This window comes from Kwoniella dejecticola, chromosome 10 (genome assembly GCF_000512565.2).
Source record: "Kwoniella dejecticola CBS 10117 chromosome 10, complete sequence".
NCBI classification, from domain to species: Eukaryota; Fungi; Basidiomycota; class Tremellomycetes; order Tremellales; family Cryptococcaceae; genus Kwoniella; species Kwoniella dejecticola.
In genome coordinates, this window is record NC_089310.1 from 214,782 (window position 1) to 242,708 (window position 27,927).

Here is a 27,927-nt window from a genome sequence, read left to right on the forward strand (position 1 = left end):
AAGCGATTGGTCAATTGCACAACTGTAGCATCTCTCTTGACCACTCTGGGACATCTCGGAGATAGTAGTGGACGAGTGGTAGACATTACACAGCCTTGGTCGTCGTCACTTGATACCTGGTCCCTTCTCCTGCCTACCCCGCATTTTGCTGTTGGTATATTAGCAAAGCAGCGTAGAGTGAGTAGTCTCTTTTTACACCACTCATCCAACCAAACGCATAGAAATCATACAAAAACAAACGATATCAATATACAAATATAAAAGATCAAGCTGAATTCGACCTTTCTCTTTTCACTTAGTCAGAACATCGACGAATTGACCAACACCTCACTCGAATATTGGTATACGATTCTACATTTAGTGGCACATCCACGCCAACAACTACGACTCTCCCCTCAAGATGATATTACCGACAGCATCAGCGATAATATCGCTACTCTCTTTCTTATCTTGCATCCCTTCCGCAGCAGCGTCGTTCGACCCATCGAAACGAGAACTGCACCCGCATAATGTGAATAATCCGCATCGGTCAACGTTGAAACGATCGATAACGGATAACGCGGCGACTGTGAATGGGAAATCCTTCGACTTTGTCATTGCCGGAGGAGGGGTGGCTGGGTTAGCCTTGGCAGCGCGATTGAGCGAATGGTCGAACGTCACTGTGCTCTGCATAGAAGCTGGAGGAGATGGGTCTGATGTGGAAGCCAAGATTGATACGCCAGGTGAGTCTTCTTAGGCAAATTTGACATACTCATTTCATGGTGAACGTGTTCCAAGGACATTTAATATCGTGTTGATGGAGAACGGAATTCATTTTCACAAAATGATCCGCTATTTGACTTGACTTGAGAGGATACTTGGTGGTGGTCAAGGACATAAACTGATACACTTGATGAACGTTCATAGGTTACTCTTACCTCAACTCCCTGACTGGATCAGCGTACGATTGGGCATACAACACCGTGGCACAGGTGAATCCTCAATCACTTAGACTACCCGATGAATTTAATGGCTGACCAGAGCTTGGCCATTTTGCAGACCGATTCAGGAGGTGCAACCAAATACTGGCCGCGAGGGAAAGGTTTAGGGGGATCAGGAGCGATCAACGGAATGTTCTGGGGAAGACCTAGTGAACCTGAATTTGACGCTTGGGCAAGTAAGTGATAGTGTAAAACACCTTCTGGCTGGCCATATGCTGACAACGGTCCGATTCAGCTCTGAATCCTAACACGGATGAGACTTGGGATTGGGACGAGGTCAACAAGTACATCAAAAAAGTTAGTCAGATCCCAGCGCATCTCTGCCTGCAATCGGACCGAACTGATCTTTACAACTTGTTCTCAGTCCGAGAACTACACTGCCCCGAGCGCCGACGTGAAAAGCAAATTCTCCATGACGTCCGATCCTTCTTTACATGGTTCTGGAGGGCCAATCCAAATCGGCCACACCGAATACATCTTTGACGAAGTTGCAAAATGGATCCCGTATGTATTCTTTCTCCTCTCCCCTTTCGCGAATTAGGGGTAACAGCGCTAACGCAATATGTTCTTATGCCTAACATAGAGCCTGGATCACTTTGGGCTTCCAATCTATCGATAATGCAGCTGGCATCTCTCGAGGAGCATGGCTCTCAACTTCGACGATCAACGTCAAGAACCAGACTCGATCTGACTCAAAAGCAGGATATATCGACCCCTTACCACCGAGATCCAACTTGGTTATCTTGACTGGTCAACAAGTCACCGAGGTCATCTTCAACGGAACATCGGATGCGAACGGTAACATCATTGCTAGTGGATTAAAGTTCCAAGCCAGCTCCGGAGCTACTAGTTACTCTGTCCAAGCTAATAAGGAGGTCATCCTCTCGTGAGCCAGCTTGCGTCGCTACAAAAACATCGTTATTTTGATCATTTTGCTGATGTCTCCTGATATCACAGCGGTGGGACTGTCGGTAGTGCACAAGTCCTGCAATTGTCCGGTATCGGACCCAAGGAAACCCTGGACACCGTCGGCATCACCACGAGATTGGATCTTCCCGTCGGCTACAACTTGCAAGATCATGTATCGTACTCCATGTACTGGTCAACTCCGTAAGCTCTGCCATTTCTCTTAGGCTGTCGCTCAAGACGTTCCGCTGACGACCTCGAACCCATAGTCAAGGCACATTCACCTGGAACAACTTGAGTGCCTCGGCCGATCTCAAAGCTTCTGCTCAAGCCGAATATGACCAGTCTAAAACCGGTCTGTGGACATACGTCAACGAAGCTGTCGGATACCCATCAATGAACGACATCATGGAGTCAACGTCTGAAGCCACCAATTACGCTTCCACAATCGCGTCCGACATGACTACTACCGTTAACAACGTCAAATCATGGTTAGATCTTCCAGACAATGTAGTCACTGGGCTGAAGGCGCAATACGACATCCAGCAAAAATGGATGACTTCCGATGTTGGTCAACTTGAAATCATCTTGACTATGCTGGGTAAAGGCGGAAACGAGATGGGTATTCAAGTTGCTCTCCAACACCCTTGGTCGAGAGGGAAAATCCTCATCACTTCTAAAGACGCTTTCACAGCTCCAGCTATCAACCCAGACTACTTCGGTGTAGGCTACGATATTGATATCATGAATTACGGATCTCAATTCGCGCGGAGACTTGCCGCTGCCTCCCCGCTGAGCGACGTCATGATCACCGAAGTGTACCCTGGTCCAACTATCACAGGCGATGCACTGGGTAATTACACCAAGACAAACTGTGGAACGGAGTATCACCCAATGGGAACTTGCTCGATGTTGCCCAAAGATTCCGGTGGTGTAGTCGATACCACCTTGACGGTATACGGTACTGCCAATCTCCGAGTAATCGACACTTCCATCGCACCTTTACATATCTCCGCACACACCATGGCTGTGACATACGGTATCGCCGAGAAAGGTGCCGATATCATCAAGAAGAAACACTGGAAACAGGTCGTCCAGAACACAACCACCACAGCAGCTGACGAGCCGGCTACGACTGCTTCTGCTGGCGACGCAACAGATACAGCCGTCACTAACGCCAACAAAGACTCGTCTTCCTCCTCGTCAACAGGTCTCTCGAACGCGGCTAAGATCGGTGTCGGAATCGGTGTAGGAGTTGGGGCTGCTGTTGGTCTTGCGGCACTGGTCCTCTTCTTCTGCCTTAGAAAGAAGAAGACCGGTGCAGCAGCAGGCGAGAAAGGATGGTACGACCAGCGCAATGCTCAAGGCGGTTGGGACGAAGCTGCTGCTGCAGGTGGTGGTGAGTTATCCTCGATTGAGAAGGATAAGGAGAAGTGTGTGATTCCAAGCTGATCATTGGTGATTTGCCTTTTGCCTGTTGCAGCTTACAAAGAAGGCTATGCACCTCCGACAAATCAAGCGCAAGCTTATCCAATGGCTGCATTCGACAATCACGGTCCGGGCCCAGCGCCATTTGCGCACTCTCGAACTCACTCGGTCGATACGATGGCGACTGCAGACTTGGCGTCGAGGATGCCGATGCGTTCAGGATCGAATTACGGCTTGAGCGGATCATCGACTCCGTACAGGGATGATCATTCGGATGATGGTCATGGCGGAGGACACCATTACTCTACACCTGAAGGTGCTGGTGCTCCTTGGCCAAGGAATCAAAGCTATCAACCGGTCAATGTACAGTAGGCAGTAGGCTAGTCTTGGGGCGAGCAGATGGGCAGGGATACTGAGATTATCCCAAAAGCAAGGATACAACAATGATAGAAATGGACATACAGCAGAATACGATACAATATGACACGATACATATATACATGCAATGACAGACGGACGGACGGACGGACGGACTTTTTTCTATATGCTTCGACAAAATGTAGGGGTGAACCATCTTTTCTTCTTCTGATTTCTGACGCCATAGATAGCTAGTAACGCTCAACGAGTACGCCATAGGTCGCTTAATGCATATACGATATTCATGACGTTCTTTCTCACCTGCTCCACGGACATAGTGTTGGTTGTAGTTGTGATCCGAGAGTATCTCAGTCTTGATCACCAGATACATTTTCACACCAGACCCCGCCTGGATGTATAGTGGGGATGTATGTACAACTGTGAATGAAGGTCGAGTAGTCCCGACTTTCAGAACACATGGGAATGTGAGTAAGTGAGTGCCAAGAGTAAGAATCAAGTACAAGCTACGGACGAGGATGAGAGACTGATAAAGTTTAAGATTTCACGCTAAAAATCACGGGGGCCTTTTACTTATCTCATGGAACGAATATGAGATACATGTTTAAAGTGAGACAGAGGTCCGTCACGAGCACGTCCTGCGCTTGCGAATGTAAAGTAAGGTAAGGTACATTTAGACCAGGTATGCTGTCTGTGATTCGTGACAAGGTGAGAGAAAGAGCTGATCAGGTTCAAGTGCATTTTATTTTAAGCTGATTCAGCTCATTTGGGAGGCCACTTCAAGTGCCTGAGATGGCTAGATCAACGCCAACGAGCGCAGGTACTGGTAACACTTGATGCGAGATGCGAGCCGAGTTGATGATCTAGGCCGCCGCGTTGGTGCACGACATTACCGAAGTTACTTGTAGGTGATGGTGTATACCTATCTCTGTCGGAGGTGCGAGACTGCTCAAGTACAAAATCAATATTAATGAATTTGGCCCGAGGATGCAGCGGCGATCGTATGCCCGGGCAATGCGATTCCGAGTACCGTGCGGAAGCTTTGCTCATACCTGAATATCATATCACTCCGAGATTTGAGATCCAAATCGAGTGCCTGTGAGCAGTATTTTCTCACACTGGGCAGTCATTCTCAGATGACAGAGGCTCTCTTCGGCGAGGGCGAGATCAGTCTGGAAATCTGGGATTCTGGATTCTGGGACCCAGGAAGTCAGTAGAGGAGTACGCACACTTGCGTACCCGCATGGTGATATGATTTAAGATATTCCCTATGGCTTCACCGCCAATCTCTTCCACAACGTCAATGGCAACGGCACTTTAATCTAAGTACGAGAGATCGTAAACCTCCGAACGCCCGTTACACAGACTACGACAGCACTGTAGGATCATAGGGTATAGGGTTCTAGGTCTGATCTTGCTTCTGCACCTGCTTCTTCCAAGTGGCTTGTTCCTAAGGGAAGGGAAGACAGGTCTTTAGAGGTACAGGGAACCCTTTTCATCCCCGTCGCGCAATCTCGGGATTTCTTCAGTTCTGCTCAGAAGAAATCGCCGTTACTCCGCCATCGGGCGTTCGGCCTACGAATCGCGAATTGTACCACGAATTTCGGTTACGCGACTGTTTTTTTCCTGAATTCTACGTGCGCACATGGATGATCTGACCACGACGGACGTAGGGTAGTCACCATCCTTGTGCAGACAGACGAATTGGTTGTCGTATCGGTCCCGCCACAAACAGCTGCAGCGAAGTGAAGTGAAATTCGACATGTCAAGTAAATATACATAGCATAGTGCGATATGATATGATATAATCGTAATCGTTATTGTATGGACTATAGACTATAGACTATATAATGTATAATGTATAATGTGTATAATGGTAAATGACTGATCCCATTCTCTAATGATATATGTATTGTATATATATGCTGTCGCCTTGCTTGTCTTGATCGACGCTGAACTTGGCTGAGATGTCGTTGAGTAACATTACGATTTACTCTTTTAAACTCGGAATCGGTATGATATATGATGGTCATGGGTAATAAATGCAAATTGTTGATTGAGGTATGTGGATTGCTTGATGGGTGTATATGATGCAGTTGATTGGGTAACTGGGTTGACTTGTGTATATGCCGAGGAAAAGTGGAAATGTATATGCTGCTGCTGAAGTCGTGAATAGGTGACTTCCATCATGGGAGTTCGTGGATGTCGATCTAGTTACTCAGTCGTCTCATCGACCTGTTCGGTAATGAGAGTTCCCCAACAGCTGGTAAAGCGTGAAGAGGCGGTCGTTGAGCGTGAGAATAAACTGGTGCTTGTGGTAACGGTTTCGATGTCGTGACTTGTACAGATACACTCGAGACTGAGTCCTTTGATATGCTTGCCGATGGGTTCGATCCATATACCGCTGGAGGAATGTTTTCTTTCGATGCGACGGAGAAGGGGTCCATAACGAGGGAATGGACCGGTGTGATAGGTGTAAGAGGTGCGTCATCGCCTGCTTCAGATGATGCGCAAGACATCGACCCACTGGGGGAGCCGGTGGCCCACGAACCTCGCTTGGATGGCCAACCACCTGATCCGGAAGGTGCCAGTCCGGGTGTAGGAAGGTTGGTCGATATCGGCGTAGCTGGTGCCTCAGGGTTGTAAACGAATCTTCTTCCAGATAGGTACCATTCTCGGCATATTGTCGAGCATCGACCGTAATATGTGGGAGCGTACTTTCGGATGACAATCTCGGAGACATTTTCCAGCTTCTCGGCGAAGTGCTTATCGATGGCCAGAGCAATTCGGACAGCAATGTTCTCATGTCGAGCTACTGATTTTCGAGCTTTACCACAGATGAAACGGGCGAGCATGAGAGCACCGGCAGCGACGAGAGACGATTGGATACCGACGAATTCTCGGTGGAAAAGCGTTATCTCCATCAGGAATCTAGCCATGTGTTGGACTTTGGGGTCTTCGTAGCTGTGGCCAGTCGTGTTTATTCTCAACCAAGCCTCAGCAGATGGGTGACCGATGGTCCAGCCGATCGTGGAGAGGACGTGGCCTTCCATCTGGATGAAAGCGCTTTCATCGTACGCCTTGCAACACATCTCTGCTAATTCCCTGACGAGCGGTACCTTATCCTTTCCATCTTCAAATTTAGCAGCTATCCACAAAGCGGCACATCCGACTAATTGGTAGTGCTTCTTGTACACCACACGCTTTGAAACGTATCGGTCGACGATGTTCATGGCGAGGTAGAGGACTTCTGGACGAAGACGGAATTGTTGGTGGACTTCGATGAGGAAATCAATGAGGTATGGTCGCATGAACCATTGAAGTTCTGGTTGCATATCCATGAGTTCGGCAGAGGCGAGGGTAGCATTCTTCGCAGTGTGTCACGTCAGATACGCCTCGCAGGGATGACAATAGTCAAAGCGGTACTCACATCCATGGAGTGCATGTATGCCACAATCTCATCGCTGTAATCCTCCTCAAAGTACGGGCTTTCCTCCGGCCTTCTCGGCGTTGGCGCAGCTGGTTGAGAGTAGTGGTGTTGAGGTTGTTGAGCCATCTTGGGCTTGGAGGACGAGGTTGCTTGTTGAGAGGAGGATGATGGTGACACAGATCGCTTTTTAGTCCAACCGTAAATGGAAGAACGAGCGGATTTGACAGCTGCTGTTGGGGGCATCTTGTATGATTGTGAAAGAGGGAAGAAGTGGATTGAGATGTTTCAGATGATCTGGATTATGGTTGGGTTCCAAGTAAGACTGATGACAGAGCTTTGGAAGAGGAACGGTAAGGTGAGACCTGCTCGGTGGAAATGTTGTGTCGGGAGAACGTAAGTGAAACGGATTGGGGGAAAAGGTAAGATCGTCAGGGGCAGACCGTACAGCTTATATGTCGCGATGGATAGTGTGAGATTGGCGTTGTCGTGTTATGATGATTTCGATGAGGGCCGAAAGAGGATGCAGCGAAAGGTGGTCGGCCAGGCGGTTTTGTAATGACGAAGCCGAAACGGATGTCACGTTGACAATGATGATAGGGATGAACGAGGCAAGGCGAACCAGTAATCCAATTGAGTAGATTTGATCAAGGCGTGTTTGAATCAGATGGACCAATTGAGTTTTCGGTTGACAGCGATGGTAGAGAAGGCAGGTCGTTTGGTTGATTGAGCAGATATGACCGTATTGGTTGGTTGGACGTGAATAGTATGCGATGAAACCAAGTAATCGTGAGTTGAGCGTTCAGGCAAGACAGTTGTGACAAGCGACAAAGCCAGTAAGCGAGTGAAAGAAGATATAAAAGAGAGAAAGAAGTTGTTTCTGCTCCAGAGGTAAAAGCGAGACACCGTCTAAACGCCGTTTTGTCGTGGTTGTAGGAGCAGGAGTAGCGAGACGAGGTAGGAAGAGCTACTCTGGAATCATTGATGACAAGGTTTGGAGAGAATATCAATAGAAGCTACAATTAATGCGATTCAATAGACGCAAATGGTGGGGCGGGAAGATGATGATATCGAAGTAAGCTTTAAGAGTAACTCCAATCTGCAATCAAGCAAAGTATGCCACCAGCACTGAGTGCGTCGAAGGTTCCCACTAAACGAAGAGAAGAGCGTGATCGTGAACTAGTATAGTGTGAATCGTGAAGTGTGTCTTGTCTGGCCGTTTAGGAAAGGAAAGGCAGCGTGCAACGCCAAAGGGCGAAGAGGTGTTCAAGGGTATCAAAGTGACCAACGAATCCACCACAGCAAGGAGAGTTCTCGATAAGGATTAGGATAACATGTCACGTCACGTCCCATAAGAATCCTGTATCGTCAAGGAATTCGTCCATAGAAAATCAACTAACATCCTCATACTCCCTCCTGTGTGAGATTCTGTGAATCACCATATGTGATCACTGGCTGCACCTGTCAGGTTTACGTGACATCTACCAAATCTAGTCCCTGGCAATCCTGATAAAACTCATACACCAGTCCAAACGAACTCCAAAGCACCAAAAAGAATAACGTCAAAATACTAAGGGGTGGAAAATATTGAGAAATACAGTTAAAAGCAAAGTCAGGGCGATGAGATATCAAAGGGGGATTCCGTTGGGTGTCACGCTCGGCGTTACAGGTGAAATCGATCTCCAGCGGTCTTTTGGCACATACGCGCCATAAGGCTAAGTGGAAAAAGCTCCGCAACGGATGTCGGAAGTGACATATCCTATCCACAAGGAACAATCTTGCCCCCGGGAAGTACGGTCAAAAAGAAGTTCAACCCTGATAGAGAGTCGTAAACGAGCGGAAAAGAAGCCCAAAAGGTGGCTATGAAATGGAGGAGCAAAACCCAGCGTGCCAAAAGTGCAGGACTGAAAACTTAAACTCACCCTGTGAGCGATCGGATTTTCGGATGGACCGGGTGCTGACTCTTTTCCAGAGGAGTCGCGGGTGTAGGTACACGTAATGTGGGGATCCAGACTCGAGAATCGTAGGTTCTGATGGCGTTATTATGAACCTACGGGAAATGAGGAATGTCAAGAAGGTTAGCTCAAGTTCATATCGCACAGACTTGAGTTCCGACTCCGAGATCAACCCAGGCTGACGCTCGGACAGATGATGATACTTCACGACTAATTAGTTTGCTGGTAGAGGAGCTTAACTGGAATTGGATCCACCCGAAACCATAAATCGCATCTTTTGGCTGCTAGATGACGCTTCTAACAACCTCGTTCTCATCCTAATGGGCTTTCCCGCGGCTCTGGCAGATCCGAGCCTGCATTACTCTGGGGAACCCAGCTCTTGAAAAGCTGAGCTTCCCGTATGATGATATGGCGCGAGAACAACAATCATCCCTCAAGCGTTATCGTTCCCTCCCAGCAGGAGCCGCTCTCTTTGGAGCGCGTTTTAAGTTTGGCATACACATACGCCGAACCCATCAGAGCCCCAGAATATGGTACAAGGATCATCATGGGCAGCAGGCCAAAGGATAGCAAGTCCAGAAGAACGAGTGATGGGAGCACAAGCAAGAGGAAAGAATTGTCGATCCATATTACGGCATACTGGCTTGGTTCACCGATCGGCGCGGGAATGCAGGCAGAATAATGAGGTAAGTGACAGAAAAGGTGAATGGCGGACGGATAAATAGACGCGTAATCAGATTGCTTTGTAGGCGTGAGAGATACACGTTCATGGACACGCTAGGATTTTAGCTTGAATGCCGACATGTACGGTTTAATTAGATGATAGCGTTATGATGTGATGATAATGATAAAACCCAAAATCCAAAGTGACCTTTTTGGTGTGGGAGAAAAAGGTACGGATTCCAAGCTATGATTTGAGACTGAGGCCACAGGGGGTCCGAGATGCGATGGGATAGGATACGATACGTGACGATTCCCACAATCCGCTTAATTAAAACAACCACAGGCCAGAGTGAGAAAGTGATCGCACTTACGGATCGAATTCAGGTCTAGAAGAACGGAACGGAGCAGCGGAGTTCCAGAGTCGATAGTTGCTAAAGGTGCAACAAGGCGTCTCCATTAGCGTCCTTTAGTCCACGGAACCTTGGTATCTTAGTGCATGAACGGCTTACTCGGTTGCAAGAGGTTGGAGTGGGCTTGTAGGTTTCCCACGAAGTTCAAGAAGGTACCGATAACTTAGGGATTGATATGATTAGCAATTGTAATGCCGTATAACGGGGATGGAATCGGACCGGTGTTGGACAGCTACGTCAGAGCGATAATGATAGGATAGATAAAAGGTTGTTGACGGGACAGAACAATAGGATGAGATTGATCGAGGTGTTTTAGATATATATGGAAGAGTCGATGGGATGTAATGGAGTCCTTGAATGATGAGGCGATGAAGTCAAACAGGACACAGGGATTGAGGTCGACTTCAAACGATTTTTCAGGTTCAAGCAAAGGATAAGATCGTCTAGATAAACGGTGTGATATCGAGACGGAGAAGTGTATATATACTTACAATGAGTTTCACACCACCTCAATGCCTGCTTCCCCGGAGCTTTCTATACGAGAAGAATCTCTCAGGTATACCTCCGAAACACTGCGAGGAAGCTTGAAGTGATTGTTGCGGACCAACGCTGAAACGCTTGACCTGGACTTCGTACGCCGGCTCGGATGATCGGCAGATCGTGCGTCTACCCCGAGATGCTTTCTTTCGATCATAATGCAGGGAGTAAGTATATCGGACGGTGGAGCAAAGGAGCAAAGGTAGAAAGAGGTGTTCGGTTTGAGGAGAATTTTGACATTATTTTCAGGTTTGTTGGACCAAGCGAGCGAGCGATAAGCAGGAAAAAGAAGTTTGTACGTGTGTTAACCTCGTCCTTGGGTAATGAGAAGAAGCGTGCACCCCCTCCCACATGAGAGGGAAGCAAATGGATTTATCCCATACGAGAGGTGTGTAGGGGAAAGAGTTCCACACTCACTCGATATACTATATAGGGGATGGCTGTGGTATTGATCGATATCCTGTGTGAGAGCAGATGTATCAGCTGTGTACCAAGCTGTATATGCACATGCATGTACTGACGGTGTGCGAGAGCGAGAGAGGGAGGGAGAGGTAAGCGCGGATACACAGACCGCACTCGCACTCAAGACTAATAATTGCAAACAAGGGGGTTTGCTTGTGTGTGTATAAGGAACAAGCCAGGCATTTCACTCACAAGCGGCAAGACTAAAGAATGTTATGATACCGTATCGCTGTATCGTTTTGGTGGACTGCTTGATGATCTTGTCCTTTTCGAGGTCAGGTATACATATGAGGATGAGAGACCAAGATAGCGGACGAAGGGTTTCTGACTTGACTTTTTATCTATATGTCTGTTGGTCCTGTCCCTCTCAGTGGTGATCAGAGGGTGAAGTCAAGGGTTTCTCGCTTTCCCTCGAAAGATTTTTAATCGACAACGAGGCCAAAGGTATGTATATTTTCGTGACTACTTGAATTGTTGAGCGTTACTAATTGTAAAGGAAGTCAGATAGTGAGACTAGTGTCAGTGGACAAGCTTGCGAAGATGATTCGATGTGTTGTTGCCGCTGGGGTTGTGTATTTTACGCAGATCAATTTTCGTAGAAATATGTTGATGGATGATGCGGAGGTACACGTTTGATTGATGGTGAATCTAAGTGTAATCTATCAGACGATCAATTCCTGTCTTGTTGTCTCCTTCTTCGTCTCGAGCGATGTCGCGAACGAGCAGTGATGAGTCAGTTGGGTCTAGGTAAGTCTGAACACAGAGTATATTGTAAATACTCAACGATGAGACGGGTTCAACACAGATCAAGGCTTCTTCGATATACACTGCTCTTCGCTTATATCTATTTCTATCAGGTATGAGTAGGATCATGATGACGATTCGAGTGACTAGTGACATGCACAGGCCTAGACAAGACAAGACAAGAACGAGGGAAAGACGGCTTCTTCGGCGACAGCACTAGGATTTAATCGAGATCGGAATAAGTAGTTATCCTATTCCTAGTCCTGAAGAAAAGCAAGCGAAGCAAGCGTTACATGTCAAAATCATAAGTCAAGGTTTCACCTTGACTTATTCTTCATCTTGTGGTCTGTCCGTTACTGCTGAGATACAACGTATGAACCCAAGTACGGTTGTAACGATGTTACGATGCTGTATATCCAGTTGGAATGGGCAGGGAAATGGTCTAATCATATGTTCTGTGCGTATTGTATGTGACTGTTAGAAGGAAAATGATTGATGGAAATTTCTTCTTTGAATGATGCGCTATGTGCAATGCACGACGCACTGTCACATTAACCTCTTTTTCCATAATTCTCCCTTGTCTTGTGTCTGGTCCGGCCCGAGCCTCTGGAGAATGAATTCCAGAGATGACCCGACATAGCGAAAGCGATGTTCTGTCACTCTGCTAATAATCTTAAGGCCGTTCTCTCCATACCCATGTCGATCAGCTGCTTGACATGTGATCTGTTTGGTCATCCCTGTTGACTTGGCAGCACTTAACAAACAATGCACCCAGCTGGACGGAGCTCACTTACTCTGACACACGACACCAGGAAGGACAGGTTACCGGAAAATTAAGGGCAAGCAACCATCAAAGATCAATCATCGTTCATCAAATTCCAGTCGGTTATGCCGATCATCTTGGTTTTGATCACTAGCGTCTTCTTGTGTATGACAACCATCAATTCCGATCATGCCTGCGCAAAGGTAGAACACGACTCGACCTCGACCTTCTGAAACATGTCATTAGGGCCATTCGGTTCGGTATGGTCTGATAGGCACTTCAGGTATCATTAGTTCTGCTTGAGCGAGATACACAAGTAGTCTGGATTTAGTCTGGTAATGTCTTCGTTCGGAAGTATTCTGTGCGATGTATCATCCTAAGATGCTGAACTGGTACCCGACAGCAAGCTCGTGGGGTGAATCGTGACCGTTACTGGTCTGAACCATCCACTGACTTCGCGGTGGGACATCGATCAATCAGTCAGCCATCTTGAGGATCCCATGGCACTGCACATGACAATCGACATCAGTAGAGGAAGTACTCGTGTCAGTATGTGTCGGATGTCTACCTGAATGGGCCACATCTAGATCAGACAGTGGATTCGGTAGAATAGGGAATGTCATACAACCGCACGGATCGACAGGGACGAAAATCTGAACACCTCGTCGGGGAATTAAGAGGTACAGTGGTGAGTGCAAGATCCGATATCATCGAGTTAGTACGTATGACCGAGGGTGAGAGACCAAAGCTGCGTCGGTTACTCTCACTAATTGGATGCTCTTGCTGATCGCTTGGTCGTGTCATTCCAGCGAAGGTGTTTTAGCTAGATTACCGTACGCAGGCATGAAGAACCTATCGACCAACTTTCGCTTTCACGACATTTTCGTAACTACCGTGACGAACGATTGCATTCGCAATCTAGTAGTGACGACTTACGCCTTTTACATTACAGTGGTAGATCCCATTCTTCCCGAGATATGCCACAGATCTACAGTCAAGTAAGCCACTTGTATCATAGAGGGACCGAATGCATGGCACGAATGCATGGAACTCGACCAGCTATAGATACATGGTGTAGATCCCTTAGCTTGATCGTCGCCGGATATTCCGGTATCCAATTATGGGCTCAACTGGCGTAATTTACGAGGAATGGTTTCGTTCGGAAGTAAAATGTCAAGTACAAATTTCTTCACACGTCGTACTAGGTGTCTTCAAAAGGCATGAAGCACTAGTAGAACTGACGGAGCATACGTCTCCTTCCGATCCTTCCGTTCCTTGGTTCTCACTCAGAAGAACACGCTACCCGAATCCTGATAAGATATCAGATGGACCCTTATCAAATTTCACAGAGCGTTACATATATATATCTTCACTGATACAGATACCTGAATCTGGACTTCTAGCTGAACCATTCAAGCCGTTATGGTGTGGTATGGTTATAGGTTCTCACACTAGTCTTTACATAACGCTGGGGTAATTTGTAGTATGCGTTCGAAATGTCACTCTCGGCAGCCGGGCAACCTTCGCTTGATTTCGTTTCGCGCCGAAGCGAGTAATGGTAGAGAAAAAGGCTTATAGCAAGCAACCCCGTTTCATTTTACTTTTGACAGGTAAAGCTAGCTTTGACTCGTGGAACCGAGAATCACCTGCCAGTGCATATAGGTACAAGGTATGAATCAGGACAAGCTTAGTGGTTCCCACAAAGTAGAGCGTTACTTATGGTGATGTCATATATCAATCAGGTCGCGAAAATCCTCGGAGATTTAAGGGATAGATAGATCAAAATTAAACATGTGCTAGACTAAACTGAAGGTGAATTTCCCATGAATAATTCCATCAATTTCTCTGTCCTGTACGTGTTCTATCCTGTTCTGGGTGTTTCATATCTTTCGCTTGAGCTATAGCGCTTACGAGTAACGTCCGAATATCCGTCCTATTCACCTTACTTCATTCACTACTCAGGTTCTCACTGATCAATCGGGTCTTCTTTACTGCGAGAATCGATTAAGTGGTATCGCTTCGCTTCACCTCGCTAGACTGATTGACCCAACAAGCCCCTCTGACAACACCTATACACAACCACCTAGTACCATTCGTCAAGGGTTGCATTTGACCTGAACTGACCGTCTAAGTCCCCATACCTTTCCAGCCGCTCCTCGCGCCGCGCCTGATTTTCCAACCGAAGATTGAGTAACTGTTTGTATACTTACTCCAGGTCAGATCGAAAATTTTCGTTGGCAGTCCATAGGTCCTGGTTCAGGCCGACTGGTGGACTGTGACCTGAATGCTATACACCCTACTAAATTACCGGATTCCTGGTTCTTGGAACGCAGTGCGCATGGGCCTCATTCACCGACACGTCATCACTCACTACCGAGAACCTGGACAGGGGGTCGGGCACCAGTGCTCGATCGAATTCTGGGAAGGGACGATGGGAAGACCTCTCAATTAAAGGTCCAGTGACCGTGCGAAGGAACGTTCTGCTTTCTATCCCTCTACTTATATACATCTTTGAGACTTGGTCCGGTGATTGCGACTAAAATAGTCTCGTCTTCTTTGGTCCTTACCGAAAATTTTTCCTCTCGATTTCGGACCACTAATTGACGCAAGTCCGATGTGCTACTGCATTACTGTCAGGCCCTCTTCGGTCGATCGGGAGGAAGGGTGCCTTCGCATTGACCTAGTGACCTGCTTTGGGTACCCGAATTCTGTCACATTAAGAACACGAAGGACGTTTTTTGGTTTCATTGTCATCGAATATTCGAGATGGATTGTTAGCTCAAACTGATCAGAGCCGTTGGCGTTGTTGAGTCCGTCTACTCGAGTCAACCTAACTACCTCATCTCTCAAATTTTCGAAGGACGGACTCAGCAGGCAGGCAAGACTGCTTTCAGGAGGATGAAAAGGGGTCATCACAACGGTGACTACGGGCACGCCTCGATTGGAGGTGCTCAAACGTCAGAACAGGATGCAGGATAGATGCGAGGGAACGATGATTCTCCGTTGTTGGCTTCATGACTGGAGTATGATGATCGCAAACTGCATCCACCCGCAGGAGCTTTCCGAGTGACTCACAAGCATTTGCACATCTGAGAGAGAAATGAAGACCATGATTTTCAGCGGAAGTGAGTCTCAGTCGTAGGCAAGAAGGACTAGTCTTCTAAAGGAGGGCAGAGGGCGTCAGACTGAAAAACAAATATCCATTTATCCGTTTCGATGCCAAAGTCAAGCAGCATCCCTGCCCATCACTCTTCGTCCTGCTCCCACACGAGCACTGCTAGTCAATTACACTCGATCTGTTGCAGAAATTCCCTCCTGTCATCCTCTACATGAGAGAAGCTCCGATGTCGATGTCGCTTAGATCCGAGGCAGTCTCGCTTATGTCCATTTACACGTGTCGCATCTCTGTCCTTGTCGGCGATCCCAAGGCTTCGCTCACATCGCGGGCTGCCAAGAAGGACATCAAGAGATAAGATAAGTCTATCGCGTATCTCGTCTCGGTGGTCTTCCAGTAATGCTGCAAGGCCTATGACATGCAAACGATAGAAAGTATAGCCGATGCTTAGGTCTGCTAGGCGTTAGAGCAGTGTGAGCTGTGTTGTTCCGGTTTGCTCCGGGCGGAAATGCCGGAGTTATGCGACTCACACTTTAACCTCAATTGCAACCAACCATTTGGCCCCGCGTATAACCATTCATTCATCCCCTCTTTACCCCATATCTCATACCATACCTCCTCTTGCTAGACTTCTACAGAACACCATCTTTTCAAAAGAGCAAGCAACAAAACATCATGCTCACTCAAACATCCCGACTCGTGCTTGCCAGAGCCCCCAGAACGACTGTCCTGCCAGTGGCCAGAGCTGCTGCTTCCACTTGGGCAAACGTTCCTGCCGGGTGAGTTCTCCGATCGAATATTCCGATTTTGATCTCCACTGCTCCGATCTGTCCTGCTTGGCGACAAATGCTAATCCATTGGTTGTCAACATAGTCCACCTGATCCCATCCTTGGTACGCTATAGACACTTCGCAAGATCTCAGGTAATGAGGGAGGCTGATAAGATGGATAAACAGGTGTCACTGAGAAGTTCAAGGCTGATAAGTCGCCAAAGAAGATCAACCTTGGTGTCGGAGCTTACGTATGTATCATTCTCGCATTACATATCGTGTTCGTCCTACTCCAGAGGCTGACCGAGCCCATCACGTTCGTTCTCAGCGAGATGGTCAAGGTAAACCATATGTGCTTCCTACCGTGAAGAAGGCCGAGAAGATCCTTTCCGATGCTATGCAAGACAAGGAGTACCTACCTATCACCGTACGTGCAGTTCACCTTATACATCTAGGTTCCGCGTTCTCTTGCGAATGAGCTGACGAGATGAGTCGCATGCTATTAATAGGGTCTTGCTGAGTTCACTAAACTCGCTGCTGAATTAGCTTACGGAAAAGACTCGAAGCCCATCACGGAAAAAAGAGTGAGTATTGAAGGGTCCTCATGTCATGTCGGTCCGCTTAATCTTGACCACCATGCTGATGCCCTATGCGCGACTTCAGCTTGCTATCACTCAATCTATCTCCGGTACTGGTGCTCTCAGAATTGGTACTGCATTCCTCGCTAGACACTACCCCGGAGCCAAGACCATCTACTTGCCTACTCCAACTTGGGGAAACCACATCCCCATCTCCAAAGACTCCGGCCTCGAGGTGAAGCAATACAAGTAAGCTGGACAATTGCGCTTTGCGACGATCGGCAGCAAGCTGACGTGATCCATCGCCAGGTACTTCAACAAGGATACCGTTGGACTTGACTTTGAGGGTATGAAGGCTGATATCAAGGTGAGCTAGCGCAGGCTGTCGGACAATGCACAGCGAGCTGACGTTACACCGCGTACCTCCAGGCTGCTCCTGAGGGATCAATTGTGAGTCAATGGCTTATTCGCTGTAGCCTAGATCCAAACTTGCTAACATGCGCGACTAAATTGCTCAGATCCTTCTTCACGCTTGTGCACACGTAAGTTAATCTCATTTTGCTGACCATCGTACGCAGATGTTGATGAAGAATTGGTTTAGAATCCCACCGGTATCGACCCAACCGAAGCTCAATGGAAGGAACTCTCCGACCTCGTCAAGGAGAAGAAGCACTTTGCTTTCTTCGATATGGTAAGCCTCACTGGATATTACCCGTTGTCTGCCGCTCTTTGCATACTCACTCAATCAACGCGTCTAGGCCTACCAAGGTTTCGCTTCCGGTGATATCCTAAAGGATGCCTTCGCTGTTCGATACTTCGTCGAACAAGGCCACCAAATCCTCTTGTGTCAATCCTTCGCAAAGGTAAATTGCAGATATCAGTCAGCTGGCTCCAGTTCTACTTCCAACAAGCTGACCTACCCTGCCCCTCTAGAACATGGGTCTTTACGGTGAACGAGCTGGAGCTATTTCATTCGTCTGCGAGTCACCAGAGGAGAAAGCTAGAGTAGACTCCCAACTGAAGATTCTTATCAGACCTCTGTACTCCAACCCTCCCGTCCAGTGAGTTATTCGTATACCCATCACAGCTAGTAAAAGCTTTGCTAAGTCATGTTGGCTTGCAGCGGTGCTCGACTTGTCAGCACTATCCTTTCTTCACCTGAACTCACCGAGGAATGGCTCACCGAAGTCAAGGGTATGGCTGACCGAATCATCGAGATGAGAGAAAGATTATACAACAAGCTTGTTGAGCTGAAGACTCCTGGAGAATGGGGACACATCAAATCGCAAATCGGTAAGTTGCCTTGTCTTCGGTGTCTCCCTGCAATCGATACGTATGAAGGAAACGAGTGATTGACGTCTCCAATCGCTATAGGAATGTTCTCTTTCACTGGTCTCAAAGCCGAACAAGTTGATGCCCTTGCCGAGAAAGCCTCTATCTACCTTACCAGAGATGGCCGAATCTCGATGGCTGGTTTGAACAGTAACAACGTTGACGTAAGTGACAAACCCTCATATCCGTGATTTGCAAGGATGCGAGCTCATTGATTATCTATTGACAATCTGAATAGTACTTCGCCGAATCGGTCTCCAAGGCAGTCAAAGGTGAACTTTAGGTTCATGAAGTGGCTAGGGATGCGTTATAGAAGAGGAGAACAAAAGAAGAAAATAGGATATACGACAAGGAAGTGTTGATAAAGGCAACTCATGCTTAGACATATCAGAATACTTGGAACGATTGTATGCATAAGATGGCGATTTGCGAAGACCCGTGTTATCTACAACTCTCAATTTTATCTTAAATCGACTCGCGGAAGTAGAAATGTTGGCCATCCCGAGTCAGGCCGGCTGTGAAGTCAAACGCTCGCGTCTGAGGCCCATCCGAGTTGAATCGATGCAGGCTATTCTTCTGTGATCCATAAGCCGCATCATGATAGGCCCAACTTGAAGCCGAGCTGATCATACAATCCTGGTACGATTCTACAATGGGCGACACCAAATCATCAAAGGGCTGATCCATCAACGCGAAGTCAATTTGATCATCCAGATTATCCGAGTCCAAAGCAGTGACTCCGGATGAAGCTTCTTCCGGACTTGTACCCGCCTTCGCCTTCGCATTGGAAGTCATCATATCTAGGTACTTCTGAGGTAAGTTGTTCTCTCGTTTGAGGGCAAGGAATCTATACCAAGTATTATGTCTTGTTTCTCTGGTTTCTCCTGTCGATCCCATTTCCGCATGGAAATTTCCTGATTCCCGATCCGTCTTCCATGTTAAGTAAGTGTGGAATTCTGTGGTCTGGTCATCCCATTCCGAAGGAGGCTGCGAGCTGCGGTTATCGAAATATGCCCGAGCGTGAGACTCGACTTGCCACTGTTTGATAGAAGACAGAGGTTCGATCAGCCACAATGACAATGACGATTACGATCGCGAGCACAACGACATAAGATGAGCGACTCGGCACGATTGTGGATGCATTTCTCGTATAGGAGACTCGGGTTGCATTTTCATGGGGGAACTAAAATGTAAAGTCTGCGTAGAAGGAGCAGTCTGGAAATGAATAGACGAGAAAGGCACGGCGGATGTAGCAGAACGGATGGAAGCGAAGACAAGAAATCGAGGATGACATGGATGCGAGCGGAGGGAACGACGGGGAAACCATCCTTGAAAGAGGCAAGAGAGAACTTGGTATACAGTGTCGTATGAGGGTACGGTACGTTGCATTAGCCGACCCACACATGATCCGCACATTTGCCTATCGCGTTCCCTTTTCTCTCCTCGATAGATCGTACATGCATCCGAGGGACAATCGTCTGTTCGCTCTTCGCAATGCTTCTTAGTGCCTTTGTACCTCGTGCCCCCATGTGCGTTTACAAGGGGACAATGACAATGAGGAAGTCTGGATTCATCGAGACTGTCCCGTGCTCGTCGTTGGGTACGACTCTGCGGCATCGCGCTGAGGTTAGTGCAGTTGCAGCTCTATTATACCACTGGTATAGGTCCTTTTTCAGCGCTGCTGTAGGTTGTATTCTTCATTTATATCAGGTATGAATCATGTCAAAAGAAAAGTCGTGCATGTACATTGGGCGGGGAGATTTAGCTGACTGCTGATAACATTCATGCTCCGCTTGCATGTTGTATCACAATGCAAAGAAGGGTCATGATTCGTCATCCTTCCCAATCAAGGTCGCTTGCAGACTCCGACTCCGACAACGATCAGTAAACACAGTAGAACATGCACTTTTGTTATCAGGAATCACTGGTACGTTCTGACAAAAGAAGAAACGCAAGACTCGATGCGCTCGCATCGAGTCTGAAAATGTCCATGAACCAGCGATATCGCTCCTTACACTAGACAAGAAAGACGGGTCAGGTCAGCTGAGCCATTATTCAGTATCCCCAGACGAGCCATGATGCTATAATGCTGTGAGGGTATGCTTTTGTACCTGAACGCCATGCGCTCAATCACCTGATGTAAAGGGATATTGCGATAAGTATGGCGTGAGGACAGCGCACAGACATTGACGATACCGCATGTGCATTGCATTACCGTGATCAGATCATACAACTAATGGTACTCCCGTACAGTATCATTGACACCCAAGATCATTCCGCATCATTGATAGGCGGAGCTAAGCTAGGTATTCCAAAACCCTTGATCTGCGATTTTGGTCTTTGTCTCTCCCTTTCTTCATCGTCCAACTCGGAGATACTACTTATACTCTTCTTCGTATTTGTCGTATTCGTAGAATTCGTCGTGTTCGTGCTTTTCACACTGGTATTTGTATCTTGTCGAATCATATCTGCTGGCCTTTGTATACTGTTCTGCACCATTGCATTTCCTCCATCATCAGTTGCGCCTTTGACTGATCCGGAGCCGACCGAGACGTTACTTCTTGGTGCTGTGGCTTGGGCTTGGGCTGGAGGGACGTCTTGAGGGGCTCGAATCGGGTGCGAGGTGGTATCGAAAGTATATTGACCTTGTTTGGCAGTTGAAGGCGTAGGCGTAGGTATATCCTCATTATGTTCCGCCCTACTAACTAGATTCGTATTACTTATTGTCTTTCCTCTACCTCTTTTCTCGACTGGTCCGCCCTGTGGCTCCGATTTGGATAATGGTCCGGGTGAACTTCTTGACCTTCCACGACCCTCATTTTCACCGATCCCCATTCGCGACTGATCATAAAAGTCGGTCACAGTGTTGAGCAATACCGCTCCCTTGAGACTTGCGGATCTCGCACTGCCAGTCTCCGAATGTTTGGCGGCAGAGGAAGCAGCAGCAGCAGCACGCCAAGACATCTCTTCTACCCCAGCAAGCTGGGTGAGCGTTTCAGGTTCCAGCTTGATCTCGAACAAGTCTAGGATAAAGCGACGGACTGGCGCCTGATAGTGATTCGTCGAGACGGATCGCAAAGCCCGGTGAAAGAGGGTGATCGAGGAGAAATAACGAGGATGTCGATTACGTATTCTACAATGTCGACATGTTCAGCTTGATACGGAAGATGTATCATCGAAGTCATGAGTGTTTTCATTGCTCACCGCTTGAGATTGTTCATCGCTCCAGCAGCCAAGACATAATTCGAAAGATTAGCTATGGAAATCATGATCTCCGCGTCTAGTCCCGTCAACTTCGGCAATGGCGGATAAGTAGGATCCAGATCGGTTCTCTCCCAGGCTCCGATCTGTTCACAATCAGGTAAGCATAGTACTGGCTGCAAGTGCAAGTATAATATATATGAAGGTCACTTACATTCACAAAGCGGGAGATGTCATTCGGCAGACACAAACCTGTTGTCTGACCTAATGGTGTCCTGGTAGACACCCATCCAAATTCTTCCAGAATCTCTGCACCCATACCGGAAGTAGAGATAAGTCCAAGTACGAAAAAGCATGTTCTACAGATCACAACGATCGCGTTAGCTGGGAAAAAGCGATATGGTAGATAGAATTACTGACCCCCTGATAGTGAGAATAGGTGATTGTTCCGCAATCTCAACGATGTCCTCGATGATCTCTTCATCTTCTAGAAACGGTAACCCGCCTTGAGTTGATCCGATATTGCCCTGGAAACGGTGGCCATTAGTCTGACGAGACGGAAATGATACTCGAAAGTGTGGAAGTAAACATACGAGTGCCCAAAGGACGGATTTCAGGCTGGTCAATACACCCTGATCATTCGCCTCCATCCCATGCAGCCTGACAATCTCTGCGAATTCAGCCACAAGCCCTCTTTCCTTGATAAGCTGACATCCTTCTGGTGTCTTGGTCAGTTCGCCCAGGAAATGGGTAGGAGCAGGTCCATCATATATCCTGATCGACGGAGGTAATCAGCCGGACGCATGCCGATTGAGAATTGAAGATAGGCTCCAAAATACATACCAATAATCTTCGACAGTGTCGGTAGACCAAGGTCGAATAGTCTTCGAGACAAACGTTTCCGCCTCAATCACATAAAGGAGATTCCGTTCCTTTGCGTAGTACTCTCAGCGAATTGACGTTGCCGAGATAGCTTTGGCCTAGCCATACTCACAACCAGCCAGCTCTCCAATTCTCGATCAATATCTTGAGCTTGATGCAGATATCGGTATCCTACGCTCGTCGACACAAACCTGGAAAAGCACCAGTGAGCTCGGAAGCTGACCGACAGGCTGTGACCTAGCTCACCGCATGAAGAGAGGATGCCCAACATCTCCAAGATGCTCCAGAGTCGGACGAAGCTGAACGACCTTTTCCAGATTGTGCGGGTCCGTGCATACTTCCTCAAGATACATGACTGCGATATCGCAAACCTCCATCGCCGTATCGTACAATTGTGTAATCATTAGCTGAAGTCCCCAGTCTAGGAGATTTGGCTGTTCTTGGATCAGTCGACCAAGATGATGAGTAGCGAAAAGTCGGGTCTCCTGCGTCTGCCAGTATCAATACCAATCTAATTGAATTGGGTGACGAAATTGAGACGTGCTTACCATATAGCTCGAAGTCAGTGCTTTGGCGAGCACGATACGTGGATGCGCATCTCTGATCCCCAAATTAGCATTTACCAGACATAGAGCCAGAGGCAGAATTGCTCACAATGTATAGTCGAAACATTCAATGATGATTCTGATAATATCATCTCTGCTTCGTTGCTCGCTTAGATGGTAGAAACAGGTGAAAAACTTGAATTTCTCCAGCAACCTATAGTATGATTTATCAGCTAACACGGAGAAGTTCGAAGGCTACCTCAAGCAAATCTATCTCACTTCATGCCCTCACGATGTTTACTAAGCGTGCCAATCATCTCGAAATATCCGTATGTTAGGGTATTCTCCAGTCGATCTCTGGCAAATATAGGTTGGGCGGTAGGTTGACCGACATACTATCAAGATGAAGCGCGATGGTCAATATTTTATCCGATTACAGGATTCTAGCGATCAGACATCTCAATCAATACTCACTTGATCAAGCTCGTTGAAACAGTCCAGCATTTGTCTGAGCAGTTTGTCTTCGGTGATATACTTGATTCCCTCCGGGCTGCTCAGCATGGTGGTCATTAACGAACAACCAAGCTTGACCCATTTATGATTAGGCTGAAATCGGTTCCTGTTCATGAGCTTCCGATGCAAACTGAAGGAAAGGTCGATCTGGGTCAAATACAATAATGCCACTCACTCTGGTCCGCTTGATATCGCCGAATCTATAGTTGTATGGATGAAAGAAAGAGAACAACCTCCTCATAAATTTTGTAGCTTTGATCGCTTCGTCCATTCTCTTCGGATTGAGCAGCGGTCCTTCGATCAAATCCACAATGATTTCATAATTCCACTTCGTATGATCACGATGCAAGAGCAGCTACGTGAAGAGATCTCATCAGCTTAATCGCTCGAATTCCAGTCAGTCGAGACAGGAAGCGTAGAGGCGTACACCTGAATCCACGATCATCTGCTGAAATTGCTTATCTTCGACTTGCAAGCCTAGCCTAAGCTTGACTGATTGGACTTGTCGTTGGCCTCTCTCTAGCGGATCTTGCTGAGTTGTGAGAGCACTATACATACCGAACGACTTTTCAGCTCTGAATCAAAGCCAAGCAATTGAGGGCTATCTCACCTTGTCTTATCTCTGGAAGCTTTCTTTCCTGCTTTGCTCTGGTTCCTGTTCAGACTATCTATAGAGGATAATGCCGAAAGAGCCGCCATACGTTCAGCAGGATTCTTGAAATCGGTCGCCTCGGAGAATAATTGAGGCAACGACTGTTAAACCTTATTCAGCTCGCACCTTTCGGACGATTGAGCTTATGAATCACTTACTTGTAGCTGAGCTGCAAATTTCAGCGGAAGGACCCTGTTTGCCATCTGCAGTATTTCACCTAACAGGAGCGTGGCTTTCCGGTTGAGGGTACCATTGTCCTCTTCTATGACCGAAATCAAAGCCTGTACACCCAGATCGAAGGTTAGTTTTGTTCCGTTTCCTATACCAGGGATGCCGAAAATCTGTGCAAATTACTCACCTCAAGAAGGCCGGCCTCAAGGAAAATAGTCAATAACAGCGCGACATAATGGTCCACCAGCGTCAAACCTTGAGCATCTTCCTCTTCGCTTCCGTCTTCGACCAGCTGTTGGGCAGTGGCTTCTTGCGTTCTGGTATACACTGCAAGGGAAGCCACAAATCAGTCGTAGACCCCAATGCGAAGCCAGAACTACGAGACTGACCGGTCAACCGTTTACCATCCAAGAAAGCGTTCGTCCAGGTTGGCGATTTTATGCGGAGTGAGACGAACAGCAAATCCATCAAGGCATTCTTCACGGCGGGTCGCATTAGCGATCGATGTCAATTGGCTAATGAGGCAGAACTTACCCTCATATCGGTGTTGGGCACATGCAAAGAGCTGATCAAAGATTTGACTGCGCGATAGTCGTCCATACACATATACAGCAGACCTGTCCAGTAGATTAGCCCGACTCACCCGCTCAACTCGTATAGTGGTGTGAGCGTATTCACCTGACCAAGAGGATAATAACATTCCTATATTCCTCACTGTATTTTGCAGATTTTCAAGATGTCTAGCTTGTTGTCTTGATGGGATCTTGCCATAAGCTTCGGTCAATCCCACAAGCACAGTCTTGATAGTGATACGTCAGCATTCAGTAGAGGCCAACGAAGTTGGTCTTGATGAGGGGTACTTACTTCTAGATCCCCTCCTGGCAGCAGCATCTCCCTTGTACTAGGCTGATTGACCAAATATAGCAACAAGCCCGTTATAGCAGGGCCCAGTTCAAAGGGTCCATCTTTGAAAGCCAGCAAGACCGTCCTGAATGCGTTGGATCGTATCAAGCACCGTATATCGAGCACACCAATCTCCACCAGAGTTTCCATGCAGACGGTTCGCATCGAGTCATCAGGGTTCTCCGCTGCGCTGACGAGAGCCCGCACCAAGCCATCTGTCAAGGGGACTCTCTGCTCCAGAAGCCTCTTCATCGGTCCATCGAGATAGTTGGTGTCCGCCGAGCTTGACTGACGTGAGTGCGATCTGGTTCTGGACTTTGATGTCGATACTACAGGAGAAGACGAAGATGGGCGAGGGCTCGGAGGTAGGGGCGGTAAGATGATGACCGCCCGAAGTAATCTAAGGGCTTGTTCTCGCTCGTGTACGGCTTTCGAATCTCGAGTGAAGGTACTATCGATGTCCGCGAGACCATGCTTAGCACGTCTCCTCTCCATACTATTTGAGTCACGCTCACCGTATAACCAGCCACTCAACTCCTGCAGCTATCATCTTCCCCCAACTGTCTCTCGTGAGCAGGTATCGCAGCAGCCTATATGCTGCTGATCGTTGACGAGATGAAGCTGAATCTCCTAAGAAGGGGATTACCCTGTAGACACAATTATTAACGCAATGATCGTTTCGTCGCTTTCTACGATGGTTTCGTCGCACAAGATGTGGATGGGAAAATGGCGAGATTACCCTAACTCACGAGTGAATCGCCTCCTCAATGTTCGATACCATTCTCAACCCCTCAGTCCTCTTCAGCATCTCACTTAACTTGATCATCAGATCATATCCCTCATCATTCTCTTTCTCCTTCTCTTTTCCCTTGCCCCTATTTCTAGTAATATCTCTCAGCCTGCTAATCAACCTATTCGAAGTGTCTAACATGACCTCCAAATTCTCATCTTCAAGCTGTGGAAGTATATCTCCAGGTGATCGGCTGATCTGACCTTGATTTATCGCGTATTGCGAATTCGATTGATATTCTTGCGGAAACGCATCTTGGCCAGCAGATTTCGATCTCGGTCTCCTACTTTCCCCTCTTCCTCCTCCTTTCGAAGGCGTGCCATTATTGCTGTAATTCTCAAAGAAATCTCTATCTCGATCTTTCTCGGGTGTGAGGTTCGAGTGATATCGATGAGGTTTTGGTCTAGATCCGCCTGAGCCGCCCAAAAGCGAGGACGAAGATAAGGAAGACGAAAGCGATTGTTGATATTGACTACTGCCTCCTCCTCCTCCCCCAGGTCCCATGCCCAAAGATGAGTTTGATGGATAGCCATTTAAGCGTTGTTGTGGTCTTCGCCTTGTTCTTTGAGGTGTTCCTATCACGAGACATCTCATTCAGCATGCTCTGTACCAGTATTAACATATCTGAAAAGGAACTTGAGGTAGTAGACGCACCTTTGAGTCTCTCCAGCTTGGCTTCTAATGTCTTGATCCGTTCATTCGCAGCTTCCAATTGAGCAGTTATGTTCTCTTTCACTTTCTCTTGCTCCCCTCCGTCCGCACTCCCCTTCTTCTCGATGACCTGCGTGATCAAGTCAAGTTAATTCAGCCCGGCGTATTTCTACTTGTCAGCGATGGGAGGTATTTTGAGTCATGAGGTGTACTCACATCCAGCATCTTCTCCGCACCATATTGAACTCTCCTCTCTATGCCTAATTTGGTTTCTATACTTTCAACCTGATTCCACGAGCCGAATTGTCAATTTTTGCCCGATCACCTCAACAAGATGAGAGCAGAGAATGGGTCGATGAGATTTTGAGTGAGTACTCACAGATTCACCTTCATCCGTATCATCTCCATTTTGACCCTCGACACTCGGTCGAGCCGGTGAAGGCTTAGGGAACGTCACAGTACTCATCCCGCTAACAATTACTTTGTTCTTCGACCTTAGTTGTTATTGGTCCCAAACAGTGCTCAATCAGCCAGCCATTGATGCAGGTGTACTAAGACATCTCTTTCAGGATCGCTCCTTGAGCTGGATGAGCGAATATGAGTCGAAGGGAAGGAGGTCCAAGCGCAGATCGGTCCGCTGTGTCGTTGGGTCCGTCGTATTCTTAAATCTTGTGTAGAATCGTCGGAATAGGACACACTCAAGCTGCTGTTGAATTCCACTAGTCGGTTTTCAGCTTGTCGCAATTTCCAGTACTGCGAGTGTTTATGATTTTCTTCGCAAGTGAGGACGATCTTTTGTTATTGCGGGATGAAATAAAGCTCTTGGTGCTGATGACGGCGCGGGGCACACCGTTATAAACGATAACAATAATGAACGGCATCAGATCATACAATCATTCTCACAATCCACCCCGATTATGCATGAATTGTATATCGAATATGATATCCATAGCCATTGTCGAGGATTCACTTGTACTGTACATAGCATAGATCCCAAATCAAGAGAGCAAGCAAAGTAGAAAGCGATGGTAGAATGCAGAAAATCTATGTGCAAGTCGCTATCTATATACCTATCCTTCCTGCCTTATCCGCCTTTCCTCCTTTTATATATGTATGTGAGTGTCAAACTTACTTGACATGTAAACTTGTCAGAGACATGCGAATAATTGGGGAT

General features: G+C 47.4%; 5 protein-coding genes across 5 annotated transcripts; 2 read left to right on the forward strand and 3 right to left on the reverse strand.

Annotated features, from left to right (window-relative positions):
- Nucleotides 1-400: 400 nt before the first annotated feature.
- I303_107631 (uncharacterized protein) lies at nt 401-3,686 on the forward strand (the record flags this gene model as incomplete). The annotated part of the gene is made up of 9 exons (XM_018410906.1): nt 401-722; nt 907-971; nt 1,039-1,156; nt 1,216-1,277; nt 1,345-1,484; nt 1,564-1,866; nt 1,938-2,090; nt 2,156-3,285; nt 3,370-3,686. 9 exons carry the CDS (start codon nt 401-403, stop codon nt 3,684-3,686), a joined length of 2,610 nt encoding a protein of 869 aa, XP_018259574.1.
- A 2,213-nt stretch (nt 3,687-5,899) lies between these two features.
- Nucleotides 5,900-7,362, reverse strand: I303_107632 (uncharacterized protein; the record flags this gene model as incomplete). The annotated part of the gene is made up of 2 exons (XM_018410907.1): nt 5,900-7,057; nt 7,120-7,362. The coding sequence occupies 2 exons, from the start codon at nt 7,360-7,362 to the stop codon at nt 5,900-5,902; spliced, it is 1,401 nt and encodes a 466-aa protein (XP_018259575.1).
- Nucleotides 7,363-16,440: 9,078 nt separating this feature from the next.
- I303_107633 (uncharacterized protein) lies at nt 16,441-18,728 on the forward strand (the record flags this gene model as incomplete). Its single annotated transcript, XM_018410908.1, has 15 exons — nt 16,441-16,544; nt 16,639-16,658; nt 16,722-16,786; nt 16,864-16,962; nt 17,045-17,119; nt 17,199-17,362; nt 17,423-17,480; nt 17,543-17,563; nt 17,632-17,655; nt 17,715-17,804; nt 17,872-17,976; nt 18,047-18,174; nt 18,237-18,406; nt 18,488-18,609; nt 18,684-18,728. 15 exons carry the CDS (start codon nt 16,441-16,443, stop codon nt 18,726-18,728), a joined length of 1,290 nt encoding a protein of 429 aa, XP_018259576.1.
- Nucleotides 18,729-18,910: 182 nt separating this feature from the next.
- I303_107634 (uncharacterized protein) lies at nt 18,911-19,342 on the reverse strand (the record flags this gene model as incomplete). Its single annotated transcript, XM_018410909.1, has 1 exon — nt 18,911-19,342. The coding sequence occupies one exon, from the start codon at nt 19,340-19,342 to the stop codon at nt 18,911-18,913; it is 432 nt and encodes a 143-aa protein (XP_018259577.1).
- A 1,374-nt stretch (nt 19,343-20,716) lies between these two features.
- I303_107635 (uncharacterized protein) lies at nt 20,717-27,219 on the reverse strand (the record flags this gene model as incomplete). Its single annotated transcript, XM_018410910.1, has 26 exons — nt 20,717-21,578; nt 21,650-21,792; nt 21,861-22,005; nt 22,067-22,173; nt 22,240-22,420; nt 22,490-22,578; nt 22,641-22,719; nt 22,775-23,013; nt 23,077-23,128; nt 23,183-23,287; nt 23,353-23,468; nt 23,548-23,679; nt 23,762-23,941; nt 24,014-24,134; nt 24,197-24,339; nt 24,397-24,519; nt 24,597-24,736; nt 24,799-24,886; nt 24,944-25,026; nt 25,088-25,208; nt 25,274-25,763; nt 25,828-25,959; nt 26,062-26,677; nt 26,757-26,883; nt 26,970-27,038; nt 27,133-27,219. 26 exons carry the CDS (start codon nt 27,217-27,219, stop codon nt 20,717-20,719), a joined length of 4,770 nt encoding a protein of 1,589 aa, XP_018259578.1.
- Between the last annotated feature and the right edge of the window lie 708 nt (nt 27,220-27,927).